Genomic DNA, 27,560 nt, shown 5'->3' on the forward strand with positions numbered 1-27,560 from the left:
ATTGTAAGTAAAAATAAATTTGTATTACTCGGGAAATACTTACACTTAAAACATTTTGTATTTTAATGAAAGTTGTATTTCTGACATCAATTTTCGATTATTCTATTTCTCCTCCCCCCCCCTTTTTTTTTTTCTTCCGCTCAAAACAATATAGATGTTATATTTTGTTTCAACAATTACCAACACCAACTATCCTTATTATTTTTCACGAAGAGAAATTATTGGCGTCAAAACGGCGATAAAGCAGCGTCATTGACCCAAATGGCGAATTTGGCTGAAAATAACCCTAGCCAAGCTCCGGTGTAAACATTGCAACCTTTTTTTAAGCTTCTCTTGGTAAGCTAGTGAGTGTAACGTTATTTATCGGCAAGATAATCATCTTAAATTATCAATTTTTAAGCTTCTGAATACATATTTCGAAATAAAATATATCTTAATCATTGCCTGTATGATTTTTATTCATTCTATTGTTTTCTAGACTCGTTATTCGCTTAAAATACTGCTGGAGAAATTATGTAAACAGTTAGGCTTAAGTCATGCCGTGTTTGTTTACATTTTTACTTCGATGTATTTCTCAAAATTTCTTGCTTGCTGTTATTATTCTATGTTAAATTTTGCTTTGAATTGTATATTTTATTTATGCTATTCATCTCTTTGACTAGAAAGTTTTGTTGAACTGTGTTTATTTATTTTGTTTTAATGTTTCTTTCAGTGCATGCTATCTCCGTACATTGGTTATTCATTTAATTTGTTTTACTCTATTTAAATCGTTCTCTAAGTTTTGCAACATAACTATGTGATAATTTTTATCTCTTTCTATTTATTTTGTTGAAAAATCCTTTAACTTACTCATTCATTCAATATAATTCAATCGGTTTTCATTCTCCATAACAAAACTTTAATGGAGTAAAACAATCAAAAGTAATGAAATGTTTACTAAAATTGTTTATAAAAAATTGATTTAGAATAAATTGTGTATTCTTAGAGTTCATATATATTCTGATGAAGTAAAAAATTAACGAAAAATGTCTAAGTAACATATTTTTTTAGTTCTATTTACATAAAATTGTATTATTGAATAGTTTTAATTTATTATCGTGTGTATATTTTTTTTTATGATTTCATAAGAATTTCTTAACTCTATTTATTATTTTTAATTATGGAATTATTTCATTATTTATTTTTTTGGGTGGGTTGTTGTGAAATCCTTATACATTGGTTATTTCCTTAATTTTCCGAATTAAGTATCTAAGTTCTGGGTTTTAAAAGAACCAATTTATTTTTCATCATATATTTACCATATTTTCATCTACACCTAACATAATTTATGTAGTGTTTTTAAATATAAAGCAATTACTGTCCAACTCATTCATAAAAAGAATGTAAAAACCAAAACAATACGCTCGGGATATCAGAGTGCTTGACTGCTTGTTGAACCAGAATCAGCTCAAATTATCAAAGTAAAAGTTATAAGGTTCTGAAGTGAACTGTAGAATTTTTAAAACAGTTTACTTTTTATGTTTTTTTTTATTATTTATAATTATTGGAATAACATTTTTATGATTGAATCTTTGCAATTATTCTATCTTCATCACGTATGATACAAAATATATGATAGCTAGCACTTATTGATTTTATTGTTTTCTCCCTATCATTGTCGAATTCTGTTTTTAATAAATATTTTATCAGAAATATACATATAGACTTTTAAACATCAGTATGTATCAAATTACTTAATTGATGACCGAGTAATATCTTTCATTATTCATTCAAATTGTCTATGCCATACGAGAAATTTTACATTGTTTCTTTTTATTCATTATCATACAGTTTTGAAATTAAAGATGCGTAGTTTAAAAAGTTTTAGACAAATTTCTGGCTATATCCAAGTTTACTTTCTAACATTAATTAAATTATTTGTTAAAATTTTCTTCTTCAATTGAACAGTCTCTCAAAATCAGGTTCGAGGTAATTCATAGAATCATCCACGATTTATTATACAGTTGGTGTCTATATTTATTCTAAACAAACATAATCAGACTATTGTTGCAGTTACACGGGGTTATGACTTTTGACAGTATGTTTGCAAAATTGTGTTATTTAACTAAACAGATCCCTACTTGTAAACAGATGTTTAAATTGAACATGATTAAGAAATCGTACATCTTGTTATCTATCCGAATATAAAGAAATCCACGAACCTCTTCTCACATTTTTTTAGTATATGCTGCCTCTTTTCACAATTTCTTTTTTAAAAATTAATTCTTTCACATTTTCAGAATTGTTTTAATTGAAGCCCAGATTCTGAGCACCTAAAAATGCTTAATTAAAAAAATTCTCTTAAAATATTAACTATACAGGAATTTAAATCCAAACGAGTATTTCTTTCTTGAATTCACATGTAGCATTATTTGTATTATAACTTGTATATTAAGAAAAGATGGTGTAATTTTCATTAAAATTTAGTATAAGTGTAAAATTCTAAAATAATTTATTAAATTAGGAATTTATATTTATCTACGCTAAATTTTTTAATTAGAGAAAGGTTGTTATTATTCCTCCTTCCTTATTTTGTAGTTTTTGACATTAGGTGTTCCCTGTTGATTGTTTATTATACTTAATAAAGTTTGAAAATCACCATCATGTCCATGAGTTAATTCACATGCTAATGTACTATACAAGAACAAACAAATTTTGTGCTTTTTTTCTAATTTTTAATCGTTTAATCGGTATTCTTTAGTCACATTAATAATTATTCTTCCTTTATTGTAACAAAATTTACTAATGCAGAACATAAGGATTGCTAGTTGTCCTTAATGAACCAGCCTCGGTTATGAATAGACATGGGTGCGAGCAACGTTCGTGGGAAATTCAAATAGTACTGTGGAAATTTTTGCTGTCCAATTTTTGTGGAAAATATTGCTACAAAATTGTTTAATGTAAAAGAAAGATAAATAAGTTACTTAACAAATATTTTTCATGTTAAAAAAGAATGAAAAATTATCCCTGAAGGAAAAATTTTGTATAAAGGAACTACGAGGGCTGCCTTGATGGAAAAAAATGAAAGAATTTTTACTGTTATGTTAAAAGAGAAATTTTTTCTGTTATGTCAAGTATAACACAAATATAAATATTTATCTCTTAAATCACCTTAAATTAATGAATGGGATCTTAAATTTAATGCTACAATTCTCCAATATATATTTTTTAATTATTACTATTTTAATATATTTTGATTTCTATTTTTAATACATAGACTAGTTTATTGGAGAAGTGTGTAAAATCAAATGATTTTTTTCATTTGGTAACGAAAAAAATTATCAAAACTTTTAACAAGATACAAATTTTCTAAAAATATTTTAAAGAAGCTAATGAAACTTTTTTTTTTAAAAAAAAGTCTATAATTTTGAAGGAAATTTCTAACCAATAAAACTATGCTCTGGAGAAATTAAACCCTGATCATTTTCTGTACCCTTTTGAATAGGCTAGTGACCTGACTATAATACCATTATCTTGGATAACATTTTTCAAGCTGTTCAAAATATGTTTGTAATATCTGGTTTAGCAAAAGTATCAGGTTTAATTAGTCTGAATTAAGTAATGTAATTTGTTCCTTCCCAATCGATGAGACAGACCAAAAATTTAAAATATATTAGAAATCACTAAAAAAAAATATTGTAAAAAAATGTTAGTCTTTCAATTCCCGACTTTATTGATATCTAAAAAGTTCTTTTATAACAAAAATTGTGTTTAAAAACTGCAAAATATGCCTTTATAAATATGCTTAAAATCCTCAATAATTAAACTTATTTACCATCTCTAATATTTTTAAAAGTATACTGTCAAATGAAAAAACATAAAATAAATTAAAAATTTAGTTTTAACATTAAGGTGTGGTCCACATTTTTTTAAAAATAATTACCAAATAGAATAGTATTTAATAAATTAACAAAAGTTCTTTTTGCATTCACTGAAGTTTATCTTTTTTATTCAGTGATTCTAGAACTTTTGAAATGGCAGTAAGACCATACTTGCGAAGTTCCTTGGCTAGATCTTTGTTTGAAAAGATGGTTAAAGATGAAAATCTTCGCTCCTTAGATAAATCCAAGGTAGGATGTTTAAAAAAAGGTTTATTTATTTGAAAGCTTTACATATATTGTTTACATTATAACAGAAGCAGTAATATTCATATATCTTATTGAATATATTTTTTAAGAAGTAAACATATGACATATCTTTTACAGCAGTTGTATGGTATTTTAGTTATCAAAATTCTTTTCAAAGGGATCCATATTTATAATTAAATACATTACATGAAATACATATATATAACCACACAATTTGCTTCCATTAGTAACGTTTTACACAGTAAAAAAATAGTATGAATGAAAAATAAAAAGATTAAGAGGGATATGAATAACTCCAATCAACCAACAAAGGACACAAACTCTTCATAAAAAATCAAGAATAAAAAATTTTAAACTGGATAAGTGTGATTAGTAAATTTGACAGCTACAGTTTTAGCTTGACAGTTTTTATCTTCTACTTTAAATACCAATATTTCTCTTAACTTTTAGACCATAAATCATAACCATTTAGAATAAGAATCTTTGGGACTTTTTAGTTCAGTTTATTCTATATGCAAAGGGAATTCAAGAGGTTTTAAATTTTATGTGCAATAACATTCAAAGAAAAGTAGTTCTTGATATCTTATCAATATAAGTTTTTTTTTTTGAAAGCTCAATGCTTAGTTAAATAACAACTAATTTTGAAATTAATTTCTCAGAGAAAATAATTTTTCTTTTTGATTAGCATTAACATAATACTGAGTATCGAATAGTTAGGAAGACTTAATGTAGCTGTCATTATAATGGAAGGGGGGGGGGGGTCATCCTTGAAAGTGTAGTGTGCAATAAAGTAAGACATTTATAACAAAACAATACAAATACTAATATAAAAATTTGAGCTTAATAAAATAAGACTTGTATGTGGATTCTTCAGCAAATAAGACCTCAATTGATGGGAATGGGTCTAAAATTTCTTTTCCCTAATAAGTTATCCTGGTCATGCAAGTTTGTTTGAATTATTTAATTAAAAAAGGCAACACATTTACTTCTTACATGTAGGTTTACAGTTACGTGTTGCACAACATAATAAAGAAATATTAAAATATGATTTTTTATTTCTTAATTGTAATACTTTCTGATTCAGCATCAACATAAATTACATCCAGAACTGAAATTTTTTCAAAAATAGAACAAGTCATGGTATCTTTTTTGTACTAATTTTAGAGTAAATTTACGCGTTACATTAGTATAAAGTTTTAAATGAGACATCTTTAGAGCAAGTTAAGGATCTTTTTTTTCAAGCTAATTTGATTTTCCTTTTATGTGTTAGATATAATTAATAGTTCTTATTGTTTGGTTTTGTCCTATTGTATATCTATCAGAGCTCCTAAAATCTTAAAATTTTTGCATGCTGCATCAGGCATGTTAGTCTACAAAATACATGCCTACATGAAATTTTTATGCATTCAGAAATTTTTTTTGAATTTCATATTGAGGAAAAACTGCCCCTATTATTTATAAATCTGTAAAAAAAATGATATTAACATCATATCTACATTAACATTTTTATTTTAAGTATAAATCAAGTATTAACAAAGTTATTTGATATTATTTACAAGAAAGTATTTAACATTGAACGAGTAAATGCAATTCATAATTAATAACATAGAGAAGTAATATTAAAAGTAAGTATTATTGGCAAGTGCAGTAATACTACTTATGCACAGTATGTATTATTATAAATTTTTTTTTGTAAAATTCTTTTTTTCGCCTTTATTGCTATTTCTTTTCAAACCGACATCTTGTAGGTTAATATCGAAATTTCAGGGACACTTAATTAATTTTACTGTATTTTTTATTTAATATTTACATGAATAAACAAAAATACATGCCAGATAAGATATTTTACTTACTCAGGCATGTCAGACTATATAATTTTTGAGCCCTGATACTCTTTTAATTGAAATACTTAAGATTTTATTGGGCTAAAAAAAAATTTTTTTTTTGCGAAAACTACATTTTGTGTTAAAATAGTTTTTTTTTAATTTTCATTTAACTTTAACAAATATTAAAAAATTAATGTGCACTATATATATACACACACACATAAAATTTGTATTAATCTTTATGCAACGTGAATAAAAAATTTATTTATGAAAAAGAAAGAAAAAAATAAGAGGAAAAAAAATCTAAAATTATAGAAGTCATCATAATCTAAGTCTTAATAATAATTAAGGCATATTAAGCATTGTATTGATACTTGCAGCTCTTATGCCATAAAACTATACTTCCTTTCTCTCTACCACTGAGGAGGGGGGGCTTTCACTGGATTTACTTTGAAGTGTTTGCATTTTTTTCCCATCACAGTCACTGTACTGTTAAATGCAATATAAAAAATTTTCAAGATATTACAAAATTATTCATATCAACCCTTTAAATGCCTGTGTTGATCATTTTGTGCTTTATTTTTTTTGTCAAGTCTGATTTCTTTATTGGAAAACTTTTGAAAGCAGTTTGTTTTGCCAATAACGCCTAAATTCAGCTTGTTGACCATTAAAGGGTAACTGATGAACTCGGTTTTGTCAAGCTTTTGGTACAAGAAAATATCTGCTAAACATCAATGGAATATTTTTTCCTCTCTGTGGTGTACAGTCAAACCTATCTACATACTCTACAGAATACTTCTATATTAGTAATTTAATTTTGTTTATTCATGAAAAGGAAAACATTACTTTGTTAGTTTAAAAATTGACTGATTTATTGATTATTTTTTGTTCTAGCAGTATAAAAAATTATTTTGTTCTTTTTTAAACAAATCCATTTGATTCACATTTTTTCAATGATTTGTTTTTATGTGTCATACATGCCTGTTGCATGAAAATGATTTAATATTTTATAGCAAAATATTGGTCTTTCTTTGATTCTTGTTGGTGAATAAATGATAAATTTTGTTTTGTAGAAATTTTCTAAAGTTAAAAAATTCTATCTCAAAGAAGAAAAAAAAATTCAGTTCCATTTAAAGAATTTTGAATATTATGAATAATATACATATTTTTTATACATGTTTCGAAACGAAGTATTGCGATAAAGAAAAAGATTTGAAGGAATGATGATTTAGTTTACTCTTTAAGGATATAAAAGAGCTCAACTTGAGTTATCATTGGTATAATGGATACGCAAGAAAAAGTCTGGAAATTTTATCAATCTGCAAATATCAGAGAATTAGGTTTAATTGCTCCAAAAGCCCAGAGCAAATGACTTAATTTGAATTGGAGTTTTCTAAATGTCCAATGTTTTTCAAAAAAAGAATTATTTACAGCAAATATAAGTATTTTATTATTGATTTTATGTATAACACAATGAAAAATTAATGATAAAATTTATACAACCAGTTACAAAAATCTGGAAAATTAAATAAAATCAATCTGGAAAAGCCATTTTTTTAAACGATTGTGGCCACCCTGCTATTGGTTTGGTGATTACTGTTTGTTAATGATTTTTTGTGATTTCTTTACAAATTAAAAATGGATACTGGATAAATAAATACATTTAATTAATGTATGTAAGAATAAAATATTAAACAAAATACCTACAAAATAGACAATTAGAAATCAACCAGACAGTTTTTCAGTAATTTGTTTTTGATTTTATATTGAAAATATAATCCATTTTAATTTATTAAATGAGAAATTAGTATTGATATCTTTGAGTAATTTGAAATGCCTTTTCAAATAATTATAGTGTGAAAGTTTACCCATATACTTTTGCTTTTTGTATAGTAATAACTTTGCAACAAGAAATAACTTATACATTAATTCACTGTTGACATTTTGAATTAAAGTGAATGTTAAGTAAAACTGTATTTAAAAATTATTTGAAGATAAAACCTATTGAATTATAGTGAATGTTAAGTAAAACTGTATTTGAAAATTTTTTCGAGATAAAACCTATCATTCAATACGTATCCTGCACCTTATAATGTAACATGAATCAATATTAATAAGATATCAGTACTATGTACAGTTGTTAGCAGTGTAAATTTTAATGTATAATGCAGTGTTTCCATCGCCGAAAAAAAATGGGTGAGAATTTCTCACCCTTTCTCAAAAACAGGGTGAGATTTCAAAAAATTAAGTGAGATTTCTGAAAATTTAAAAAAAAAAAAAAAAAAAAAAAAAAACACAAAGAGACTTGAAAAAAAAAATCATTTCTTTAATTATAATACATTTTTAACATCTTCTAATTTTTAAAGCATTGAATATTTTTGCTGCATCATCATATGGAAAATGTTCTATATCTACTTTTTCATCAGCTATTCTCATTAGGTTGCTCAAATGCGTATTTGTTTCGTTTTGATCGTTTCTACCCACATTTGTTTAATTTTCATTTGTCCGTTTCGGAGTAGAAGATATTGCCTTTACAAGGTATTTGTCCATCTTGCATTAATGCTCAAAAAATTTGAACGTCTTACATGAAGAAACCTTACCTACAGTAAACACGTGGTTGCAGAGAAATGCGTCCTGAAAGAGGTTCGGAGGGATGGTGTTCTGTTGTTCTTAAAGGTTCTGAACAATACTGGTAAACAGGGAAGCTAGATAATGGGGCAGATGTTGAAAATAATGAAAGATCCAGGAATTAAAGTGAAACGGATTTTATTCTAAATGGCGCAATGAGAAATTTTTTTCAAAATGCGAGAAATTCGTGAATTTTGAAATTGGTTTATGGAATGCGCGAATTTCTCGCGGTAATAATTTTTTAATGCGAGAAAAGAAAAAAAATATGAGAGATTCTCGTGTTCTCGCGCTGTAGTGAAAACACTGTATAATGTTAATAGCTGCTTCAAACTTATATTTGCTGAAAATAAAGAAAATATGAACTATATTTTTAATGAAAAATTTTTTTAAAAATAAATCTAATGAGCAATAACTGCACGGAACTCTACATGTTGTCCAATATTTTGTGAATACCAAATTTTTTGTAAATTACCAATTTTAACGTGTCTTTTAAAGTTATAAATGTTTTACACTTAACAAATTAAAAACAGATAAAAAATTGTGATTTGACTTATGTTTTTTCTACTCAGTAAACCGTTTTGTTTTTCATGTTATATTACGAAGATAAACATAGAAGTATATAATAAAAAAAATTCTAAAAATAAAGTAAAAGAAATAAAAAGTGTAAATTTGTTCATTAGAGAAATGTTAGCCAAATTTCCAACATTGTGTGAAAAAATGAAAAAAGAAATTAAATTTATGTTAATGCCTCAAAATTATTTTACCAACTGTAAAAAGCATATGTTTTATTTGTAAAATATTATTTGTATAATGGTAAATGACAGAATTTGTTAAATAAAATGAAAGTTAAATGATAACATGCTCTTTAAAATTATACATGCTAGCATTTGATCAGTTTTGATTTGCAAAAATTTTCTTTAAAAGTTGAGTGTTTTTTAATGTAATTTTAATTGCTTATTTGCTTTACCTGTATTTTAAGCTTTGTTCAAAAGTTAGATAGTGTTCTAAATTAAAGGATTGATAAAGACATGAAAAAAAGTAAATGTATGCAAAGTATTTTTGAAAAATAAAATTAAAAGAGGAAAGTATCTTTTGATGAATCAATTTTAATGTTATTGAGATTTTAAATATTTTTACCGATTGAATAAATTTATTGAATTATTTCGACTATTGAATAAATTTATTCGATGAAGAACTTAGAATATTTTTATTGAAAATATCTGTTATACAACAAATAAGCAAATATAAGATGACATATTTTTGCTGTGGAAGTGATTTTTAAAGCGTTGAACTTATGGATTTGTATTTTTATAAATTTAATAAAAAGTTTTCTTTATCTATTGTATTTATTTTATTGTATTTTCGGAGTTTTGTTATTGTTTTATTGCATAATGGTGTTTGTTGAGTTTCATCCACTCAAAGAATTTGTTTTTATTGATAATTTTAAAACTTATAAAAATGTTAAGTTTAAATTAAAATAATTTTTCTTGCCTTTCTTTTGTCTAGACTTTATATAGTAATAAAAATATTTATTTCCTTTCATAATATTTAGTTTTCATGAATGAGGCTACCAAAGCAAATGAAGTAACTGTTATACTTAGATGAAAAATAACCAAATTTCTGAAACCATTCTGATATTTGAATTTTTTTTTTTTTTAAATCTGAATGGTTAAGAAAAATAGAAAAAGCTCAAGTAAAATAAATATATATATTATATTTTCCTCTTTTCTTTTTTTTTATTTACACTAATTTTCGCATATTTTACAAATATATATATTTTAAAACTAAACATAATTACAAATTATTTTTAAATACATTTAATGGTAAATTCATTTTCATAAAATGTTTTTTATTATTCCAGCATAAACATTTATTAATTAATGAATGTAAACATTGGGATTTACTTATTTTATTTATTATTGGTTTTATTTATTCCCTCAGGAAGTTTATTTTCTTTAGATAAGTACTAATTCCACTATCCCCAGGTGAACTAATGATCATCTTTTAATTTATTTTTTATTGGTTTCCTATTTCCTCCTTTTATTTTAACATCAAACTAAGTTTATGATTCTGTTTGGTTTCTTAGCCTTGAGTATGGCAACTTTTGGGTTGTTGGCAGTTTGACCACCTCTAATTTTGTTATCAAATTCTACATCCAATCCAATTAATCAATTTTATTTTTTATCATTTTGTGGTTAGTTTACTATTTATTTAATGTACTGGTGCGCTACAAATAAAATGCTAGTGAATGAGCATCGAATGTCCAGTCAATAAAGCAAGCAAAAAATAAATAACAGCAAATTATTTTTAATAATTAAATCCGTATATAATATATTATTAGTCCATTTATAATATATTATCCAAACATAATATATATATAAATGTATTTCAGAGTTTTCTCTCTTTTTTTTTTTTTTTTTTTTTTAAATTAGCAATATTTTCCTTTTAAACTTTAATTATCTTGCTTTACATTATGTAGAATTTAGAAACCATAAATCGATATTTTTTAAACTATGACTATGTTCGGAAAGTATGTTGTAAATCAGAGGAATGTTGAATTTTAGTTTTTCCTCATCTACTGCAACTAATCAACAAAACTTTCCTTGATTCTTCTCAATGCCCTTATTAATTTACATGATGACACTGATTTTACATTTTTCATTATAATTTTAGTACTTAATTTTTAAAAAGGAAATTGTTTTTTACATTTTTTAATGAATAATTGTCTTTTATTGATTGATTCGTGACACTAGTTTATGACTTGTCTGACTTAATGATTTTGTGTCTTAATAATATTAATTTGTATATGGGGAAAAATGACTTGAAAGGGAAATAAAATTTATTTAAGAACAATTGCGATAATTAAATTTTTTGACCCAAATTTACCCCAGTTGATAATTAGTTTGTTTTTCTTACTTTCCATTTTTATAATTCTATTTTAAAAAATGAAATGTTAATATAAAGCTGAATAAAACATATGATTTGATTTTTAATAACTGTTATACACAATTAATGTTCATTGACTTGCCTTAATAGTCAGTAACATTAAAAAATAAATAAATTTTAAAAAAATCATCGCCTTATATAATAGTACAATGTTAAAAAAAAATTCATATCGTCTAACTGCTTTATTTTCGAAGATTGTAGTTGAAGGCATAAATGATTAAGAAAAAAAAGTTTTTATTTATTTACTTATGTTGCAGGTTTTTATAACAAATTGAGAAGGATATATTATATGGTGTTCAGAATTTTCGAGAGTTACGTTTTTCTAGGTAAAATTTTAGTTGTCTCAATTTAAGGGGAAATAAAATCATAATATTTATTTTACAGTTGCTTAAAAATGATTGAATCAGATTTAATGTTTTCAAAAATCCTTGGAATAGGCACGGTGTCCTTAAATTTTATTAATTTGGTAAGAATTTAACAATTAAAAAAAAAAATCATTAAACTTGCGCCTTTCTGGCTTAATAAAGCCACACTCAGTTCTTTCGCCATTATATGCCTGAATAAATGTATTTTCATTAGTTTTCATAACCATATTCGATTAACTCTACAAAACAAATATACATAATGATATTTGTTTTGTGGAGTATATAAAACAAAACAATATAAATAATGATATGTCTGAATAAATAAATGTTTCAATTGTAAATTATTTATAACTAGAGAATGTTTATAATTAGAGAAATTTGTTTTGAATTTATGTCCTTAGGTGTCAATCAAGTTCTTTGAAATGGAAATCAAAAATAAGTAAATAAAAAAAAAAAAAACGTTAACTGGAGCTAATTGATTTGGCAAGTGAGGCATTCATAACCTTTTCGTTACGAATTAATGAATACGCGAATGAATAAATGCAATATAAAATAACAATGAATACCAATACAAATGAATTAATTTTTTTTCAAATATAATAATTCTTAAAAAAAAATTCTTCTTGTTTGATGAAAATTTCGTTTTGTTGCTGTTTTAATTTAAAACATTTATAGTTTCTTTCTTAATCTTTTTAAAAAAATAGTTATTATAGCTAACTCGAAAACTATGCGAAATTTTTTTTATCGTACTTTATTTAAGGTGCTACTTCATAAATTCCAAACCAATAATTAAATTATAGTCACTTGCTATTTTACGAATCCACTGAAAGTTAAAAAACCTATACGTATTATCTAACATCGTTTCAGGTCTCCGGCGAACCCAAAATAAATTAATTCCATGCCATTTCAATCCATCTAAGTCTTCCATTTCAAATAAACCACCTACTTCACCCAACTTCTTTGAAACATCCCCATTAATTTTAGCTACTTCGTCATACATAACGGTTAACTTTAAAGAATCTCTTCAAAATCTCGCTGCCCATGTGCCACGTGGCCTACTTTTAAAGTTATTGTTCAAAAGAGGCCCGTCTTCGGGAGGCTCACTTTATTCTGGAATAGTAGCGGGACTCCCCAATGCGTCTTGAAGATGTTTGGTCCCCAATCTTTTGATAAGAGATTCATCTATTGTGCGCGGTTGCCGTTCGCGCATATGTTCCTTTTTTATTTTGCAGATTATGTTATGTGTATGCGATCTGTAAATGTACTTTCTAACCTAAATGCAGGTTATCGAACAGAAGTACGATTCTGCTTTTTTGATACATCCGTTTTTTCCGGTTAGAATTGTTAATGTTATTGCCTTTTTTTTTTTGCTGATGCCACTGACTTTTACTTACTTTCTCTTTTATGAGGGAATATATTTTTCTGTGAAATTAAGAAAAGGAAATTAGTAAAAAAGTTTCCTTTTATTGCCGTAGTACGGCAGTTGGAAATAAAACTATTTCAGATTTTTTTCCCCTTTTGTAAACTATTAGCTTTTGAAAAAGTGTCTTATGTGTGCTTTTTACAACTTGATATAGTTTTTAATAAGTAATTCTGAGTTTGTGAGCAGTAAAAACAGAGCTATTAACTCATAGATCACGTGTGCAGGGTCAATTAAATGACCTGAAAATAACCACTCACCACCTGGCTTGTTTAAAAAAATGGTGATTTAAATTAACAACCAGTCGACTAGAACAGTCGTATATTTAAAATTTGATTTCTCAGGTACTATTCAGCCGATTTCGCTCAAAGGTTTTCTACTTTGTCATGTAAAATTACATACTTTAAAATGATGCAAAAATTTTATACCTTACAAATAAAAAAAATTTCTATTATTAAATAATATGCTGAATAATAAACATTTACTAAAATTTGTTTTTTGCATGGAATTATCTTTGGACAAACGAATTTTATAATTGTGGGCAATTTTTTTTCTAATTCGCTTAAAAAGTGCTCGTGATACGGCAAATTACACAAATAGTAAAATTAACATTATGGGGTCCTAACTTTGGATCGCTCTCGTGATCAAACTATGGAAACCATATTTCCCAGATTGCGACTGCCCCCTATATTTTGAGGGCCAGAAATTTGAGTCCGTCGAAGAAAAAAAGCATGTTTATTCGGAGAAACTACGTTTTTGTGTCTGATTTCGTAACTTAAAATATCAGCCACACTAATTAATTAGTATATTTGATATCACCCCCAGAACCATTAAGATAGAGTCCTAAAACGTGAAAATCCAGTTTTTAGGGAATCAAAAGGTATTCAGGATGGTCAGTTTCTATTAGGCGGACTGTATATAATCTAATGTACCAACCACAATACACCTGCCGCAATCCAACCTTCTGGACCTAGCTTGTATGGAGAGAAAAAAATTTATCACAGTTACCTTGTTTACAAATATTTGCACATTTATTGTTTAATATGCAATTTATTGTCCAAAATGTAAAAAATGAAGCTGCTTTGTAGCCCTCAAACTAACAGTACCTGACTTCCATGGATCAAGTAATATGTTTAAACATTGAAAAGTATGCGAAAGTGACGTCAGATGCTTTGATTTATAGTAAACACACTGACTGACGTATATTTCTCTGGTGGATTTTAAAATGATGTTGTAAATAACACTCATTCCTCTGGTCGTTTTTTATTTTTTATTACTTTTTTTACGAATGCAGAAGTGTCGGAATTTCCATTGGCCATAAAGAGAAGGGTTAGATAGAGAAATTCCTGTCGTGTGACGCATACCCAAGGAGAAAAGCCCTGCTATTAGTTGCGATAACATTAATGAAATGTGGCCGGCACAAGTTTTTTTAATAGTCTTAAAAGCTGCTATTGAGTCCGTACCAGTTACGAGGATGTTAAGTTTTAAAAAGTAGTAGTCAACTTGGCAGAGGATACACAATCTCTGGCTTGTCACAAGACCAATATTTATTAGTGGAAATATATTAAGATGACCGAGTCCGTCAAACAAGAGTCAGCTAATTTTTTTTTCCTTCACCGTTTTGAAATTGATATTAACATTTTAAGTCTATTTAGACATCTTTCTCAATAACGCCATTGTTTAATAAATTGTGGTTTATTTCATTGAAACTACTTATTTATCAATTAGTAAAATTGTTTTTTTAGATGCATTTCATTACTCATGGTGACAGTAAGTGGTAGTACATCTAAGTTACTAATTGTTAAGAAGAGTTTGATAATTAGTTTGAAACATTGCTATAATTTCTCCCTATAGTACTAATAGAATGTAGTTTACTCAAGCATGATTATACCTTCACTTTGATTATTCTTTTACTACGCTAGGCAATCGGATCTAATACTAGTTTTGGGAGCGTAATTACTTAAAAAATGATGAAGTCTGCTCGAAGGAAATCGCTGAATAAATGGCTAACGTTTTTTTCCTGAACTGAGCGGAGCTGTTTTGAAAAATATTGCCAATCTCTCTTAATAATGTTATTTAATTAAAAGTTATTCTGCTTTTAAAAAATTTACTCATCGTTCCAACTCTTGAAATCAAAATCTTATTTCATAGAAGATGGAGATGTTGCTTCAGACCGGAAAAAGAAGACAAAATAACATGCAAAAATCAAATCAAGACCCCCTAAAATTCTTGGAGGGGAAAAGAGGCAAAACTTTTCGTCCATTAGCTTCCTCTTAATTTGGTTATCAGTCAAAAAAACAGGCAAGTACGTCGTCGTATTTCCTGATAGGCTGCTTCAAATCAGTAATGCATCTAAGCATACCAACTGGTGGGGGGAGAATTCGACTCCTCCTTCAAGTAACATGAATGCACCGTCGATAAGCTAAATGAAATTATCTGCCAAACTTCCCCGACGCCAAGGTACCATCAATAATCATAATCGCCAATGTCGCTACCTCGGAGTTACAAGAAAAGAAAACATTATGTTCCATATTTCGATTTTTTCCCCCCTAACATTTTATGCATGTATATCCAAGATGAACCTAGCATTGAAAAGATGCTGGAAGCTGATTTCGACTTTGACATGATATACAATTAGACTCTGATGATGTAAAGAAATATGGGGATGTTTTAAATGTTGCAGAGATATTTTGCATCTTTTTACTGGCATAGTTGCTTGAATTGCAAATCTTTTATTGATTAGTATCACATCGACTATCTGTATCTTCAAGCGTTATTCTAAAATCTTCATTAGAAGCAGAAGTTTATAGCATAAATGGCTTTACTGATTTTAAAACCTGTGTGATTTGTTTTCAGAAACATTGCATTTGCAAGATACCATCTTAAAGTTTTAAATTTTGATATCTTTATACCTCCTTGTTTCCAGAAAGAACCGATACCCATAATTGTTTATATATATATATATATATATATATATATATATATATATATATATATATATATATATATATATATATATATATATATATATATATATATATATATATATATAAGCAAAAAAATTCAGAGAATAAGATTTTGCTTATTGCTTTTTTTGCTTATTTTATGAGTTCTATATACTTGCAGCTTATGCGCAGTTAATAAAACTTATTAATTATTTTCGTTTTTCTCTTTGTTTTTCTTGTGCTATATATATATATATATATATATATATATATATATAATAAAAACTCAAAGGAAAAGTTTCTCTTCAGGATGCATTCCTTTACGACAGAGGCATTTGGAAATAAAAAATAATTATCTTAAGCTAAGCATTACGCTTCATAATGCACCTATGCCCCGAAAAAATAATTGCATTATGTGTATATATATTTAAGTGATAGAAAAAAAAATTCAATTTAGATATTAAACCAGGTGCTGTGTTCTTAGTAGTTTTAATATCTTTTTATTATCGACGGAACAGTTAAAGGGATATCTCATTTGGAGAAATTTATAAATATTTAGTTCTAGTTTCCATTTCACAATGATGCCAATTGAAATAATTCGATTGTGGCATCTTTTTAAAAACTTTTTTTTTTTACTTTCTAAATCAGTTTCTTATTTATGAAAATAGCTGCGCGTTAAAAAATGCTTGTTCTGTAATGAAGAGAGCTTAATTGAAAACGCTCCTCATTTGCTATTTTAACTTTAAACTACAGCATGTATCTAAAGAATTCCATGGCAGAAGTTAGGCTCTTTATAGACTGCTAACGCAACCAGTTCTCATTGGAAAAAATTTATTGATTTGGACTCCAGGAGTTTCTTTCGCAACTGTGAAAAAATAAAAAAATGCTAACAGTAAACAATTTTTTTAACTAAAATATGACGCAAAAGGCTATTCTTTAATTTATTTACCTTTAGGAATTTTATATTTATAATATAAAAATATATCGGCTAATTTTTTTCTTCTTTTACAATAAATGTTCTTACCTCAGTGTTAGTGAAAGATGGGGCCAATTACCCAAAGAAAACCTAAACCCTCTTACTTCCTACATAAAATTACAGTGTCAGGCCTATATATCAATGAAAGTAATCTGTGAGAGGCCAAACTTCTTATTAATTTTGTTTGATTCTTTAATCCTTACTTTCGACTTCGATGGTTGATGCGCAGAGGCATGCACGACTACATTGCAGAAGATAGCTTATAAATGCTCATTTGTATTTGTAGAAACACTTAGTAGTAATTTACTGTTAGAAGTACACTCTTGCTTCAAATTCTGGGTGCTTCCCTTTCATCGTAGGTCACAGAAGAGCCGGTCTGAACTGTGACTACTTTTATCTTGGACACTGGAGCAATGGACCTAAATGCTCTTACTGATTTTGTCTAAATAATAATTCTCGTATTTTTTCTTACGGAGAGGACCCATTAATATCCCTACAACAATGTGGAAATTGACCACTGAAGAGGAGAGTACGTTTTACCCGGGAGGCATCATGTAAAACTATCAAGCAAATGTGTAGGTCCCAAGTTTATTTTTGTGGACAACACACGTAAACAAAGGGCTAAGGTAATCGGAAAGTACCTTTAAGTCAAAGATATTCAGAGGATAAGTGGAGTGGCCCGTTAGATCTCCAGGTCTGTATCTCATAAGCATGCAAAGGATGATTTTGACTCAGCAATTTCAACTCGTAACCTCTTCGCAGAAACCTCTCAGGGCCTAGAATTGTCCCAAAGCACGAGTTAGATTTATTGTCTCAAAGCGATTGTAAAACAGCGTAACCATATTGCGATAACTGTACAGCTGTCAGGAAAAGTCATACTCCGTATTGAACTTTCCCCAAAGTCAATTTTACTACAGCATTTTTAAATTTTTTTTTCTTCTGTAGTGTCTATACATTTATTATCTTGGGTTCATGTCATTTCTTTTTTGTTATCGTTGTTTATGTGATGTATTTTTTCAGTCAAATTTCACTTGATTTTTTTTTTTTTTTTTTGAATTCTTCTTGAAAATATTGTTTTCATTTTTGAATATGAGTGTCTAAGAGAATTATTTAAAGAAAGCTTTCCAATTTCTGTTCGCGCCTGATGATTAGGGATACATTTATGTCATAAAAATATGTTTTTTTTTTGCTCTCGGAAAGAAATAAGTAGTACCTCTAATATTGCATTTAGAGTTTTTGACAGATGAATAAACGACTAAACGAGGGATATCTTTTCTCTCATCTTTTGTTATCTTGTTGACAGATTGTCTAAATAAATAATTATTTTTCTGCACAAAAAATATGAATAAAATGTTTGTTTTTAATTTCTGGTAAAAATATTTGCCTTTCTAAATCAATTATCACATAAATATTTTTCGTGAGTCATGGTTTCCACGAAATTTCTTCCTAATGAATTTTCAATTTGTATTTTTCCGACAACTCTTTAGTTTAATAAGCACCTCATGATTGGTAAAACAAAAAATCAGTTTCAGATAAATAAAATTATTTTACATTCGCGTTTCCATCCTATTTTTTTTATTTATTTGACGAAGTATTATTTGGTATTGTTTGTACCTTGATAAAGTATTATAGCTCGCGTGCCACTAGTTGACAAGCGACGCGCATTTCAATGATCAGAAGTCGTACACATTGAATCACTTTTATTCAATTGCATTTTCTGAAGACAGCCATTAAAAGACAGACATGACACATCGTCACACCAGCTGTAGTACTGCGTTGACAGAATTGACACTCACCTTCTCCGTTTGGACACTCGGACTCGTCGAAGTCGGGCTGCAACCGAAAGGAACCAGGTCGTCTTTAGTGATGAATCCAAATTTTATTTGGGTAGTGCTGATCATGATGTACGAGTGTGGAGGCCTCGTGGTGAATGCCTCAGTCCTGCTTCTGCAGACCGTTTCTACTGCTGGTGTGATGGTATGGAGTGCCATCACATACGACACGTGATTGCCTCTAATATTGATCCATAGTGCCATAACAACCCAGCAGTACATTCGTTAGCCTCGTGTTGCCTTTCATTATAGGGCTTCAAAGAGACACTTTTCAACAAGATGAAGCTCTACCACATCCAGCAAGGGTGTCACAGAATTACCTCTGCTACATTACCAGGCCTGTTGGATCCCCAGATTTGTCACCGAACGATTTTATCTGAGACCACTAGGGACAGCCTCCGGGTATAGTCAATTTAGCGGTATTCTTGCCGCAACTCTGAAATGAAATGCCACAAGACATCATAAAAGACTTAATTGCCTCAATGCCTAACCGTATGGTAACTTACATGCGCGCTGGAGGTGACCATCTTTGGCCACCCTCTCCAAGAGTACTCTTTAGTACCCTCTCCAAGAGGATATTAAACCCTCTATTTATTTGTATTTTTGTCTGCAATACATTATCATTTTGCTTTGGTTTTTTAATAATTTATTTTAACGTAGTACTTATGTAAGTCAAATATAGTTTCTTTCTGACAAATCTTTTTAGATGCGCTAATTTTTATAACCATGAGTGCATGTACGTACACAAAAATGCCCTTTTTGTAGATTAAATCAATTTTTCCTTATTTTTTTCTGGTTTGGAATTTTCTATACATCTCTATGTTACAACCTTCCTTATATAAGGTATTTGAGGGGTGGAATTTGAAATACACCCATATCGTACCGAAAAAATTCTTATTGAACACTACCTGTTGCATCCGATGCGTTTAAAAGGGTTCGTTTTTATTCACCCCTTCCATCCTGTTTGAGCGTTCTTGGGGGTTAAAAGGGTGGCGCTGGAGCAAACACACCTGTATTCTGATGTACAAAATCAAGCGATAATAGCTACCCTTTTTCAATACATTTTTTATTTCTTCAACACTACTTCCGTTGAACGAGCAGGTTGAAATTTTTAAAAGGTTATATCTAAATAAACTCTTTATTATAACAACATATTTAAGCATTCCTGTTTTTTCAATGCGATTTTAAACTTTTATTTTTTAAAAAAATTCTGTTTTTGTTTGTGTATAAAAGTCATTAGAATTTTTTACTTTTTGTAGTTTTTTTAAAAAAATACTTATTATTCGTGTAAGTATTTTTTTTAATTATAACTATTTATGAGGGAAAATTTTTAATAATTAACGAATTATAATATTTTGCAATCTTAAAACCTTATTATATTAATTGTCATAGGAGTTAAATGTTAAATGATTACAATAATATTGTAAATGCTTTTATTTTTGAAAAGTTTTGGTCTTATAAACACTTATTACTTGTGTAACAATTTTCAGAAATTAATCATTATTTGTAGTTTTTTTTTAAATACTTATTATTCGTGTAAGTATTTTTTTTTAGATTATAATTATTTATGAGGGTAAAAGTATTCTGTATTTTTACTTTTTAATAATTAACGAATCGTATTTATTTTGCAACCTCAAAACCTTATTATATTAACTGTCATAGCAGTTACGAGTAAATATCAAGATTACAATAATTATCGTAAATGCTTTTATTTTTGAAAAATTTTGAAAAATTTATTAGCACTTATTACTTGTGTAACAATTTTCAGAAATTAAGCATTATTTGCTAGAAAAAATCTTTTTCATGGCTAATGAATTGTGTATACTTTTCAGCTTTGAAAAGAAATAAATATAATTATCATAGCAATAAAATTTTGATATTACAATAATTTCTAGTAATGTTTTTATCTATGTAGTATTTTTATTTATACAATACTTATCAATAATTATGTAAGTATTCGTCAAAAACAATGTCTGCAATTTACGTTTAAAAGCTATTGCATTTAGCAATGTTAAAGTTCTAAAAAAGGCATTATTTTTTAAATTTTTTTAGCGGAAATAACAAAAGATATCGAATTGATAAATATTTAAACGGAACTAATAAAGATTTTAATTTATTTGATGCCTAAACCAGAATATTTTTTGGCATTTTTTTAATAAGTCTTTTGATAATAATAACTTTAATTTTAGCTCTGAATTATATATTTTTTGTTATTATATGAAACGTTTAGCTCAATACAGAGATGTGCCATATTTTTAAATTATAGTCAAACCCTGCTATAGTGAACACGGTTTATAGGGAACTCCCGGATATGGTGAACGAAATGTTCGGTCTCGTGGCTTGCTATGCACGTATAATGTTATTTTTTGTGAATATAGTGAACTAAAAAAGTGAGGAAGTTGGATATTATGAACTTTTTTCTGTCTTCGACTGATTTTTTTTCATTTTTTGAAAAATAATTTTGAAATGTCTACTTCAATACTGATTTTTGAAACCATCTATAGAGGCGATTGTAGCGATAAGCATTTTTTATTGTTTGCTTCTTTTATCTCACTTTTCCATCCCAACAAAGGCCAACAACATAACAACAAAGCCCAACCCAGGCAAATGTAAGGACAACTATTTTTTTTTTTTTTGTACACAAGACGAAAAGTAATAAAAAAATAAAAGCAAGTAAACACATTTTTTGTTACTACGTATTATTTTTCAGTCATTTTTTTTATTTCATTTTATTGAGCATTTGTTTAAATAGCGTATAATAAAAAGGATTTTGGAACCATTAAAATACGGATATAGTGAATTCCCGGTTATAGTGAACTAAAATTTCGGTCCCTCGAAGGTTCACTATATCGGGGTTTTACTGTATTTATATTGGCGTTTTTCAAGAGCATATTTCATGAGAAATACTTTATTTACGTGCCCCCGTAATATAAAGTTACTGAGTAGTATTACAGTTTTCTAGTAAAAAGAACGGAAAATAGACACCAGTCTAGAAGCATATTGGATTGTAAATAAACACCATCAATATTCAAATCGTTTTCAAAGGAAAATAAATTCACTATTAACGGCATTTAAGATTTACAATTTGAAAAACGATAAAAAAATACAAATTAGTGCCCCTTTTATTTTAGCCATTTCTTATAGAAAACAGGGGAAATGACCTATAAGTGACATTTTCCAATAATAAGGAATCCTGATAGAAATAACAGAAAAATCGAAGATTTTATAAATAGAAACTTCAGGGTAAAGTACCGAATCCAAGCATAACATACCCAATCATTAAGCATTTTTATATTATAAATTTTTCTGCAAGTCATTCTCAAATTTCTTTATCACCCTCTACTTTTTATAATTGTTAAAATTAAATTTAGATGAAAGTGAATTTTTTAATAGAAAATATAATTTTTGTATCGAAGTAGTTTTATGTTCGCTCTTAATGATACAAAAAATAAAATTATATTGTAAACATACACTATTAATATTCTAATAGATTTAGAAGCAAATGAAAATAAGCTTTTTATTAATGTATTCAAAATTTATAATTCGAAAATCAATTTTACAAAGTTAAAGTTTTTAAATTCCAAATAAATTTCTTGCTATCTATTGAGAATTACAGTTTTTTTTTTAAATCAAATTTACTGTAAACCTTCTCAAAATTTCATCATTACCTCTTTCTGCTTCTAAATGTTGAAACTAAATTTTCCTAAGTTGTTACCAATTTTTCGTTATTTTGAAAAGATTTATTATTTATCGTTATTAATGATACGAAAAAGTAAGTAAATAAAATAAAATTGTGCTGCAAACATGCACTATCAATGCCAAGTTTTTATAAGCTTTTCTTTAATTTTATTCATTAATCATCAATTTTTTTATTAAAGCCAAATTTATGTAACCTAAATTTATGTATGCTGGTGATATTTATGACTAAAATGTATTGATATGAATTATTATTTTATGAATAAAATTGAATTTTCGCATTCGAGAGGATTTATTATTTCATATTTATGGCAATTATTGATACTAAAATATTTATACTGTAAATGAACTCTATCAATATTCTGATCTCTTTCAAAACAAAATCAACCCACTAATATTACCAATCAAGAATTATAATTTAAAAATCAATTTTATAAAGCATGAGAAACTTCTATATAATTATTATGCTAAATATTACAAATTTTTTTCCGTAAATTTTAAAAAACTAATCAAAACAAATTAACTATTAATGCCTTTCAAGAGTTGAAATTTGAAAATAAATTTTACAATTTCAAATGGTTGAATTCCCGTATCATAAAGTATCATAAATTTTTCCGTAAATTTTCAAAGATTAATCAAAACAAACTAACTATTAATACCTTTCAAGACTTATAATTTAAAAATAAATTTTGCAAAGATTGAAAAATGTCGAATGGCTTACATTTCACTTAGGCTTTAAAAATTTTTGTGAGAAATTTCAGAAGTCATTCTTTCTACATAAATAAAAATAAACACATTATTAATATCATGCAAGATTTATAATTTGAAAATCAATTTTACAGAGTATGAAATTTTTCAAATGACTTATCTACCGTCTGAGTTACCTACCGTAAATAACTACCGTCAAACTAGCTATTAATGTCTTTCAAGAGTTATAATTTAAAAATAATTTTTACTATACATGCCGAATCTCAAAACGCTTGCTTTCAAATGATGAAATATTACAAATGTTTCTTAACAATTTTAAAAATTAATCTTTCAAAAGAAATTGAAATATATGCTTACTATTAATAACATCCATTATTGTTAGAAATTTCTCAGAAAAAATGGTTAATTAAAAATATATTTAATTGTTATTTTACCACATTTAAACAAAACAGTCAAATTACCATAAATAAGCTGGTAATCAAATTGCTAACTTGAGAAAAACTCTTTATTAACTACTTTTACTTAATATTGTTAAACAGCCAGAATTTTTCCCCACCAACTAGACCCACCTAGCCATGTACGTATTATAGCCGAGGGATCTAATATGTCAGTTTCATGATCGACAGAACTGGGGTTCGCTTCCCAGCGTTGACACCACAATATTCCCTTCGACACATGATCCCTTCAACACATTCCTGCAATTCCCAATTTGTGTCATGCCCTCCCAGTGTCCGTTGCCTAAAGAAAAGCGAGCTCCGATCTCCTGTTAAATTTCTTTTTTACGATTTTGAAACCACGCTAGTTCTAAATGGTTAAAAAAAAAGGATAGTTTTGTATTCATGGTTTTATAACCATGGTTGGCATGGTTTAAACCGTGTTTTCCCCCCCAAAAAAACAGGTTGTTTTTTGATTTTTGGGAAAAAGCCAAAAAATGGTTTTTTGGTTTTATTCCAAAAAACCTGGTTTTTTTGCCAACCCTGTTTATAACCATACTAGTTGCAACGGTAAAGGTATAAAATATTCTTAACTATGAACTCTACGGCCGTGAACTCTTTACCGTGAACTACGGATGGCTAGATTGCTGCCGGTTATTTTACCATAATTTTAAAATGAAAATTCTAACAGTGAATATTTATAATTTAAATTTAGTTTTCGGAAAAGAAAAAATTAATCTAACTTACTTCTCATTTAATAAGTATTAAAAAATTTTGTGAGAAATTTCTAAAATCAATCTTTCAAAATAAATAAAAATGAACCCACCATTAATGTCATTCACGAGTTATAATTTAAAAATAAATTTTTACAAAGCCTGAAAAATTTTATCCCATCTATTAAGTATTACAAATTTTTCTTTATCAAGTTACAGTGGGGATCTGGATAAGGTGACATGTGAAAATGAAAAGTGATGTCTCATCCGGGAATGAAAAATATCAGAAAACAGTGATAATGGTTTGTCTTTGCCGTATCATTTATCAGAACGTAGTGCGTAATAAAGACGTATACTCCGTAAATGAAGATAAAATGAGTTGCTTTCTTTAAGAACTCAACTATGTTTCATAGGGTATAAAATTGGAAAAAAAGGGGTGTTCGTTGCCAGTATTTTTCTTACTAAGTTTGTTACTTGATATGTTAATGAAGGAAGGAAAAGTGAATTTTTCACGTCCTTGGTTATCAAGTGTAATTTTTCATGGCAAAATGTAGTAGATGAGATTAAGCTTAATATGCATATAAATATTGAGCGCAGTGTTTATGACAGATGTGTAGACGGGAATGATTAAGTTCTGGTTTAAAATGTAGAAATCGATGAAGTTTTTTCTTTCCTTCTCAAAATAAATTTGTCTGTGATTTATGGTTTTTGAATTTGTGAACACTAATCAATTTATTAGTTTTAATATGCATATAAATTAAGAACGCAGAATTCATTACAGGTGTGTAGATGGAATGATAAAGTTTTGGTATATAATGTGAGGATCTTTAAAACTACATTTATTATTTATTTATTTGGCAAGCTCTTCTACTCTTAAAATTCCGAACTGCCAATTTTCAGAAAACCTTAAATGATGACTGATGTGTTTAACTTGTTATTATGCTAAATTTATGATTATCTTTTTTTTCTTCTTCTAGGCTTAGTGTGTACATAAGCATCAAAAATAGTATTTATGGGAGAAATTTAGTCTCAAATGATTTTACGTTCTGGCATTTAAGTTAAAAGTCTTTAAAGTCACAATTATTTTTAATAATATTTTTTCTCAAATTCGTTTATTAGTATTTATGGTTTCCAACTTTTTGTACATTGATTCCCAAAATATTAAACTTAAATTTGTGTTATGCTGTATCGATAAATTATCAATACATTTTTTATTGATAAAATCTGATAAATGAGATTAGGCTTAGTATGCAAACAACTATACTTTATTATGCTAGATGTGTATTAGAAAATAATTAAGTTCTGGTCTTAAATATATAAACTTTTAAATTCACTATTAGTTTTCCTCTTTTTTTCCCTCTTTAAAGGAAAATTATCTGTGTATTGAGATTTATAGATTCATGTTTTTCTTAAACATTAATCAACTGCCTAAAATGTTACATTTTATATTGCTATTAAATAATATTTTTAAATTATTTATATTCTATTATTTCACTTCCTTAAATCATTATAGGTGTAATTTTATTTCAGTGTTGGGATTTGTGTTTTGTGCATTTTTATGTTTACATTTTTATTACTGCACTTTTATCTTCTTATTGCATCATTTCGATAAATTTTTGATCAGCGTTATAGATATTGGCCTATATGTGGTTTATAATGTATCAATACCTGACTATTTTATCATTGTTACTTCATTTATTATTCCAATTTCAATGTCTCCTCATTATTCCAACTATGTCATTTATTATTCCAATTTTCAACTATATTATTTTCATTCTTTTCTTATCATTCCAATTATAATTTTTGAATATTTTTTTTTACTATTCTAATTATGTCTTTCAATTATAACTGCACTTTTACTTTCATTTATTTTTCTTCTTTGTTGATATTATTTCAATTTTAATGCTTCCTCACTATCATAATTAAACCCTTCATTTATTACTCCAATTTTGCATTAATTTATTGTCATTCATCGTTCTCTCCTTTCCAATTTTAATTTCAACTCTATTCAAATTATTCACATCAAATAACACTCCAAATTTTTACTCATTAATTTTCATTTGTCGTTCTTACTGCTATTTCCTCATTATTGCAACAATCTTTTTACTTCATCAATCAAAACTCAAAATTTTCATCAATTTATTTTCATTAGTCCTTCTTATTATGATTTCCACATTATTCCGGTTAATTCCTTAACTAATTTAATCCTTCTTCGTTTTTCTGATTTAAATTTTAATTTTACTAAGTCTTGAATGAAAGCAGACTTTATTTTTAATTACCGGTTTTTATAATCTTTATTTCTAATCTTTTAGCTTTTAACTGCATTCTCAAAACCAAACTTCGTTCTTAATATAATCAATTTCTGAGTTCTGCAAGATCTTATTATTATATCATCATTTTCCAAATTTAGCTTATTGCTTATATCATTGTTAATGCAACTCGAATTATGAATGTTGACTTATTATATGTGACTTTGATTGTCAAGACCTATATTTAACCAAGATTGGAAGTGCAAATGAAAATAAAATTAGAAGCTAAATTCTAAATATCCTCACAGAAACAAATTGAAAAGGTTTTTAAATCTGATAGCATCAGGAAATGCAATAAATAATAAATATATAAAAACTGGAGCTGTTTTAGCTTAATTAATTGCGTTAATGTGTGTTTCAGTTTTGTGCACGATTTCGTTGTGCTAATTAATACTGATTTATAAATAATTATAACTGAATTTTACCTAACATTTTTAAATAATTGTTTTGAAGTTTGTGGATAAGACATAGACGAACGACATAATTTATAAGATATAGTTTGATTTGAATTGATTATGACGAATAAGATTAAAACTTGCCTATGACTGTGCACTGACTTTGTTAAAATATTCTTTGTTAGAGTAGGTGAAATGAGTGTACTCTCTCTATAAAACAAATGACTGACTTGATTTAAT

General features: G+C 27.3%; 1 protein-coding gene across 3 annotated transcripts in view; it reads left to right on the forward strand.

Moving 5' to 3' along the window:
• Positions 1-226: 226 nt before the first annotated feature.
• LOC107451897 (protein-L-histidine N-pros-methyltransferase) overlaps positions 227-27,560 on the forward strand; it is a 369,659-nt gene continuing 342,325 nt past the window's right edge. Inside the window, exons 1-2 of one of the 3 annotated variants that reach the window (XM_043038695.3) lie at positions 227-336; positions 3,995-4,109. In XM_043038695.3, the coding sequence (XP_042894629.1) occupies positions 4,014-4,109 (96 nt within the window). In that variant the 5' untranslated portion in view covers positions 227-336; positions 3,995-4,013. Of the gene's footprint in view, positions 447-3,994; positions 4,110-27,560 lie in introns of all 3 variants that reach the window. The other 2 variants (XM_043038696.3, XM_043038697.3) reach the window with 2 other exon arrangements.

This window comes from Parasteatoda tepidariorum, chromosome 9, assembly GCF_982258835.1.
Source record: "Parasteatoda tepidariorum strain Cologne lab strain chromosome 9, Ptep-v5.0, whole genome shotgun sequence".
NCBI classification, from domain to species: domain Eukaryota; kingdom Metazoa; phylum Arthropoda; class Arachnida; order Araneae; family Theridiidae; genus Parasteatoda; species Parasteatoda tepidariorum.